Here is a 7,361-nt window from a genome sequence, read left to right as displayed (position 1 = left end):
AGGTAGAAAAGAGAGCCTTGACGTCCTTTTCAGGGACACCACCAAGTGTTTAAGTTTCTGCTCCCTCCAAAGATTTTCTATTGAGTTCAGGTCTGAAGACTGGCTAGGACACTGCAGGACCTCACAATTCTTCTTATGGGGCCACTCCTTAAGGGCCCATATACATGCTGCCTTTGTGTAGCTGTGGCTGAGCTGTTAGATCAATGTCCTCCATTGGGAGAGTTGGGGGATCAATCCCACCAGCAGTCACATATTGAAGTGTCTCTGGGCAAGGTATTGAACCCCTCATTGCCTTTGATGTGTGTCCCATCAGTGTATGAATGTGATCTAAAGCTCTGATCAGTCTCTACAGATTCAGATTATCTTCGTAGAGGTGTAGTAGAGTGCTGTATGAATGCATGTATAGAGGTAAATGAGGCACATATTATGTTGTAAAGAGCTTTGAGTATCTTGATTAGATAGAAAGGCGCTATACAAGTACAGTCCATTTACCATTTGCATGTGTATGTATACCCACACACACACACGCGCACACACACACACACAGACACACACATGTACAATAAACCAACCACCCCTGTCATTTGAAGAAGTAATGTCTTAAGCGGCAAAGCAGCGTCTTTGCTTTTACGGCAAAGACTGGTTCATCCCAAAGATCCAGTTCCCCGGCACAAACAGAGCAATGTTGTGTATACTGTTCAGTGTCAGGAGGGCTGTGATCAGTCTTACGTCGGGGAAACTAAACAGCCACTGGCCAAAAGGATGGCCCAGCACAGAAGATCAACATCATCAGGCCAGGTCTCTGCGGTCTACACTCATCTCCAGGCCAGCGGTCACTCTTTCAGGGATGAAGATGTTCACATCCTGGACAGAGAGGAACGATGGTTTGAGAGAGGAGTAAGGGAGGCCATCTTTGTGAAAAGAAATCGTCCATCGTTAAACAGGGGTGGAGGCCTCCGGGTTCAACTGTCCCCCTCTTACAATGCTGTGATTGCTAGTATCACTCAGCCCTCTGTGAACAGTAAACAGCCATCAGTGTGCTAATGATCCATTGTTAGGCTGATGGTCCTTCTTGAGCATGTGATCAGCTGGTTTTGGTTGTCAGCAGCAAACTGGTTGATCCACTCTGAGACGGTGCTATTTAAGAGACTGAGCTGAATACAGCTCCTCAGACTGAGGAAGTCTCTCGGATGAGAGACGAAACGTTTCTACATTTTTTTGTTGATTTGCTTTGTTTTGTTTTTTTGAATGTCCAGAGGACCAGATTTAACTTTTTTTAGATTTTTCTACCTGGATTATTGAGCATGCATCAGGATATGAATGTCTTAAGCCTTCTAGTTTTGATTTTGCTTAAATTATAATTTCCTCAAATTATTGGGGTGGCTGAAGATTAATCTGTAGTGGCCACGGCCACCACTGGCCACCCCCTAGGTCTGGCATTGCACCTGCTCATGGATTAATTTCCTCCCTCTCTCACCAGGATTTGTCACTGTGCTGCCTCAGACCAGCAAAAAGAGTCAAACCTAAAAAAACGACCTCTCTTCTTACATACAGTGTGACTCCTACTTACTTGAACATTGAGGTTTAGTTGCATTGCCTGTTGAATTTGAGTCCAGAAAAACACTACAATACTTTTACTAGAAAGCTACAAAGATTTATTATTCAAATCCCTCAGCATTGGGGAAAATCAGTGTACTACTGCCTTTTTCTGTTGTTTTAGGACATATTTTGAGTTTGAAGGTTTGATATCTTCTAAATATGCTATCCTTAAGTAAACGTTAAACCTTTACATTATCATTAGTGCACCGCTGTGTTACTGCATCATGCTTTTGGTAATAAAACAATGTAATAGTATATTTATTGTGATTTCTTATTGGAAATTACAACACTAGCGTTCATCATTTTAATCTTACTTACTGTTATTCAAAGAACTCAACTATTGCTCAACTATTCAGGTCTTTCTTGTAAATGAGCCCCCGAGGCTCAATGGGATTAACCTGTATAAATAAAGGTTGAATGAACTACGTGTTGTTTTGTGTCAGATTAAAACAGAAAAGTTATATAAACATATAAACACCTTTCGACATTTTGGTTTAAAACCACTGCAAGAATAAAATGGCTGAGAGCATAAACTTTTACAACCATCATTGGATGAGATGGAGCACTTACTATATTTTAGATTAAATTGAAACAAATAGCACAAATTCAACAATACCAGGATAATTACTCATACATCTGTAATCCAACATTAGGTTTTAATTACATTTCTCATAGACAATGCAGAATCCCTTAGGTGACACTTGAAATAATGACTAAATGAATACAAAGCTGGACTGTTTGTTAATGTTTCCCCAACTCCCTGATGTCATAATTAGGAGCACCGCAAAGGTCAGCTCAGATTTCAGGCCATGCAGTAATATTGAAAATCAAAACTCCTGTAAAGATCCTGGATGATCCACGATGTAAGAAAGTCCATCGTAGGGTCACCGTGTTCTGAAAGCGCTCAGCCACGTGTCACGCAGTGAATCGAGTGCAGGCCTCCAAGGGTGTCTGAAAAGGACAAACAGTCACCTGTGATGGGATTGATCTGCAGCTAGAGGAGAAGGGGATTCTTGGGCTCTGAGGGTGATTGGCAGAAAATGTCAAGCGCAACACATCAGCCCAGAACAGAACACAGAAGTCAGGTGTCAGAGACGGCATGATAAGAACAAGGGCAGGCTTACAAGGAAATGAGGAAAGACACCTCTTCAGAGAGTTATGTCATCCGTTTGAGAGCCTATCTCAGATTAAACCCTGGCGCAGATCTCTGCTAGAGTCTTTTTGTGCTCAAAGTACATCTGAATAACTGTCTCCCGACCTATCACCCAAATGTACCCAGCTTGAAAGGAAGATGTCTCATGTTTGCCTCTTTTTCGGCTTTTGCCATCATATTTTTTACAAACAGAAAGGTTAGTCAGGGTCACAGTATTTTTTCCCTCAAACAGGCACTAAAGGAAACCTGAGCTGGGTTTTAGCCAGGGTCAGACGTGCCAAGGAGGAAAACAGACCGAGGGCCACGCACAGCATTTAAATTATACTGAATGTGTTCTGTTCCACCTTCTTCATCTTCACGGCTGAAAGTTTTTTTTTTGTGTGGTTTTTCAGGGTGGTACTCCCATGGCTCACCCAGAAGATGAGCTGGAACGCTTGACCAAGAAGATGCTGTTTGACATGGACAACCCTCCATCTGAGGAATATTTTGGTAAGAAATTGTTGCTTTTCCTACTCAGGGCTCCATTCAAACTGGTTGTCAACCTTTTCATGACCTATTTGCAGCAAATCTGAGCAACCTTCAGTCTAAAGGCACTGATGGTGCTGCTAACCTCTTACTTATACACTTTTCTCTATTTTCTGCATCACGAGATGCTGTCCTTCACCCTCCCTACACTATACATCCACCCTGGTATGAATTTCTCAGACACATCTGCATGCAGCTGTGCGTATTACGTCTGTGCCTGTTTGTTTCCATGACAATGTCTTGATTGCAGCTGTTGCCCAGGACCATGTAGCTATGTTGGGTTCTTAGCTCTTAAAACCATTTTGGACCTATCATGAGGAGCACATTATGTTATACCTGAAGACCTTGCCAAGAACATCCACATTCTGGATGATGTAATTTTATTTTTACAATATAGTGGGGCCATAGTGAGACCAGCTATGTTGTATGGTCTGGAGACAGTGGTATTGACAGAAAGACAGGAAAAAGAACTGGAAGAGGCAGAAATGAAGATGTTGAGGTTCTCCTTAGGAGTGACTAGGATGGATAAGATTAGGAATGAGATCATCAGAGGTACAACACAGGTTGAACAACTGGGAGACAAAAGTTAGAGAGACCAGACTGAGATGGTTTGGACATGTCCAGAGGAGGGACAATGGGTATATTGGTAGAAGGATGTTGGAAATGCAGCTGCCAGGAAAAAGACAAAGAGAAGATATACAGGTCCTTCTAAAAAAATTAGCATATTGTGAAAAAGGTCATTATTTTCCATAATGTAATGATAAAAATGAAACTTTCATATATTTCAGATTCATTGCAGACCAACTGAAATATTTCAGGTCTTTAATTGTTTTAATACTGATGATTATGGCATACAGCTCATGAAAACCCAAAATGCCTGTCCCAAAAAATTAGCATATCATGAAAAGGTTCTCTAAACAAGCTATTAACCTAACCATCTGAATCAACGACGTAACTCTAAACACCTGCAAAAGATTCCTAAGGCTTTTAAAAACTCCCAGCCTTGTTCATTACTCAAAACCACAATCATGGGTAAGACTGCCGACCTGACTGCTGTCCAGAAGGCCATCATTGACACCCTCAAGCAAGAGGGTAAGACACAGAAAGAAATTGCTGAACGAATAGGCTGTTCCCAGAGTGCTGTATCAAGGCACCTCAGTGGGAAGTCTGTGGGAAGGAAAAGTGTGGCAGAAAATGCTGCACAACGAGAAGAGGTGACCGGACCCTGAGGAGGATTGTGGAGAAGGGCCGATTCCAGACCTTGGGGGACCTGCGGAAGCAGTGGACTGAGTCTGGAGTAGAAACATCCAGAGCCACCGTGCACAGACGTGTGCAGGAAATGGGCTACAGGTGCCGCATTCCCCAGGTCAAGCCACTTTTGAACCAGAAACAGCGGCAGAAGCGCCTGACCTGGGCTACAGAGAAGCAGCACTGGACTGTTGCTCAGTGGTCCAAAGTACTTTTTTCAGATGAAAGCAAATTTTGCATGTCATTCGGAAATCAAGGTGCCAGAGTCTGGAGGAAGACTGGGGAGAAGGAAATGCCAAAATGCCAGAAGTCCAATGTGAAGCACCCACAGTCAGTGATGGTCTGGGGTGTCATGTCAGCTGCTGGTGTTGGTCCACTGTGTTTTTATCAAGAGCAGGGTCAATGCAGCTAGCTATCAGGAGATTTTGGAGCACTTCATGCTTCCATCTGCTGAAAAGCTTTATGGAGATGAAGATTTCATTTTTCAGCACGACCTGGCACCTGCTCACAGTGCCAAAACCACTGGTAAATGGTTTACTGACCATGGTATTACTGTGCTCAATTGGCCTGCCAACTCTCCTGACCTGAACCCCGTAGAGAACCTGTGGGATATTGTGAAGAGAAAGTTGAGAGACGCAAGACCCAACACTCTGGATGAGCTTAAGGCCGCTATCGAAGCATCCTGGGCCTCCATAGCACCTCAGCAGTGCCACAGGCTGATTGCCTCCATGCCACGCTGCATTGAAGCAGTCATTCATGCAAAAGGATTCCCGACCAAGTATTGAGTGCATAACTGAACATGATTATTTGAAGGTTGGTGTTTTTTGTATTAAAAACACTTGTCTTTCGTTGGTGGGATGAAATATGCTAATTTTTTGGGACAGGCATTTTGGGTTTTCATGAGCTGTATGCCATAATCATCAGTATTAAAACTATTAAAGACCTGAAATATTTCAGTTGGTGTGCAATGAATCTGAAATATATGAAAGTTTCATTTTTATCATTACATTATGGAAAATAATGACCTTTATCACAATATGCTAATTTTTTTAGAAGGACCTGTATGGATGCAGTTAGAGAGGACATGGAGGTAGTTGGAGTGAGGACAGAGGATGCAGAGGACAGAGTGAGATGGAGGAGGATGATTCGCTGTGGTGACCCCTGAAGAGGGAAAAGCTGAAAGAAGAAAACATGATAAACATTGTTCCACTTCTATGCCAGCATATCTTTTTGTTATTTTTTTATTTAATATCTTTGTACCACCCCGCAGAGCGAAGAGGGGAAATTGGAATAATCCTCCATCCGTGCATGCATGTGTGGATGTTGTGAGCATGATAGTTAGAAAACTAAGTGAGGTATGTCTTCCATTTTGATATGTGGCTGCATCTAGATGTAAGAAAGTTTCCTTTCAAAAATGTTTAGCCGTGTCAAAATCCAAGATGGCTGCCACCATAAATATATGTTCATGTTGTGAGTAACTTAAAAAATATGTGATGTATAAACTTCCATTTTGGTGTGTGCCTAAATCTAGATGTAAGAACGTTTCCTTCGGATAATTGGAAATAACTCAATATCCAAGATGGCTGCTGCCATATATCTATCTATGTAGACCTTTGAGCTGGATAACTTGGAAAAACAAACGATATGCTAACTTCTCCTTTGATATGTAGATGCAGTTTTGCATAAAAAAAGGTCAATATCAAAAATTGGGTTGCCACATGGCTTTTGCTACAAAGATTCTGCACAAATGGCTCTGAACTGTTAACGCTGCTCACTGAAAGCCCATTGTACAACATACAGTAGCTCTGTATAACTGTATACAGGGAAGATACTTAGCTGATTGCAAGAACATGTTTAGGTATGCATTTAAATGACAACGTGTGAAATCTACTGAACATTTGCAATCAGACTACCCACAACAATTATATACAGACATAAAATTCAAGTTCTTGACAGTCCCTGAGTTCATCTTGTGCTCATTTACCCAACACATAGACCACCAAGGCCTCTTCCTCTGTGAAAGGACTACACTTTCATTGAGACTGGAGATTCATTTGACCTATTCCTAATGTGAACCAATTAAGGTCTTTACATCTGGGTGCACCAACGTGAATCCAAATTTCTTTTAATACCAGTTTAATACACGCCTCTGTAGCTATAATACACCTACACATACTATCACGGTATGTGCTGAGTGATTAAGTACTGATATAAAGCCTACTGCAGAGTCCCACTGAATGAGGTATCTAATGGGCATGGTAACTAATTCCAGGGCAAAGGGGATTAAAGGCTAAAGGAGAGGGAGCAGCAGAGGGCTGGCAGCGGAGGGTGCAGGGGTGGAAAATAGAGATGAAATACACTGAATACACTCAATCCTTGCCTTCTGAATCCTATTTTGCAAAATAGTATTAAAACTCATGTTTTTTTAATCCTATCAGTTATATATTTTCAGATGGGAGGAATATTAAATATTGTACTGCCTAAAAGAGAGAGGGTTAAAAAAATTAAACAATGTGAACAGTCAAACATAAACGAGGCATTTCAAAAGCTATCTGCAACAGGTATGATATTGATTCGAATACCACACTTCAAAATGGCCATAATATACAATACATTTTAAAGACTGGATGTTTCATTGACCTAAAGCCCTTTCCTTCAGCCCTTATTATATCATGAGCAAGAACTCTTTGTCAACAGTTTTAAGCCTCTACCTGAAGATCAGACTGAAACAACTGCTGCCATTTTTAGATAAATATAAATTAAACTGAAAACTAGTGCCCATCAGTGACGATGGATGGATGGATGGATGGATGGATGGATGGATGGATGGATGGAT

The 7,361-nt window shown here is 41.6% G+C and overlaps 1 protein-coding gene across 1 annotated transcript in view; it reads left to right on the top strand.

Moving 5' to 3' along the window:
* Positions 1 to 7,361, top strand: part of LOC119430816 (LIM domain containing preferred translocation partner in lipoma) — a 267,474-nt gene that overhangs the window by 195,267 nt on the left and 64,846 nt on the right. The window contains exon 8 of the mRNA XM_037698297.1: positions 3,145 to 3,241. Within this exon, the coding sequence (XP_037554225.1) occupies positions 3,145 to 3,241 (97 nt within the window). The remainder of the gene's footprint in view (positions 1 to 3,144; positions 3,242 to 7,361) is intronic.

Source organism: Nematolebias whitei, chromosome 3 (assembly GCF_014905685.2).
Source record: "Nematolebias whitei isolate Nwh7 chromosome 3, NemWhi1, whole genome shotgun sequence".
Taxonomy (NCBI): Eukaryota; Metazoa; Chordata; class Actinopteri; order Cyprinodontiformes; family Rivulidae; genus Nematolebias; species Nematolebias whitei.
The sequence above is the reverse complement of the archived record's forward strand: the minus strand, read 5'-3'. Positions and strand labels throughout refer to the sequence as shown.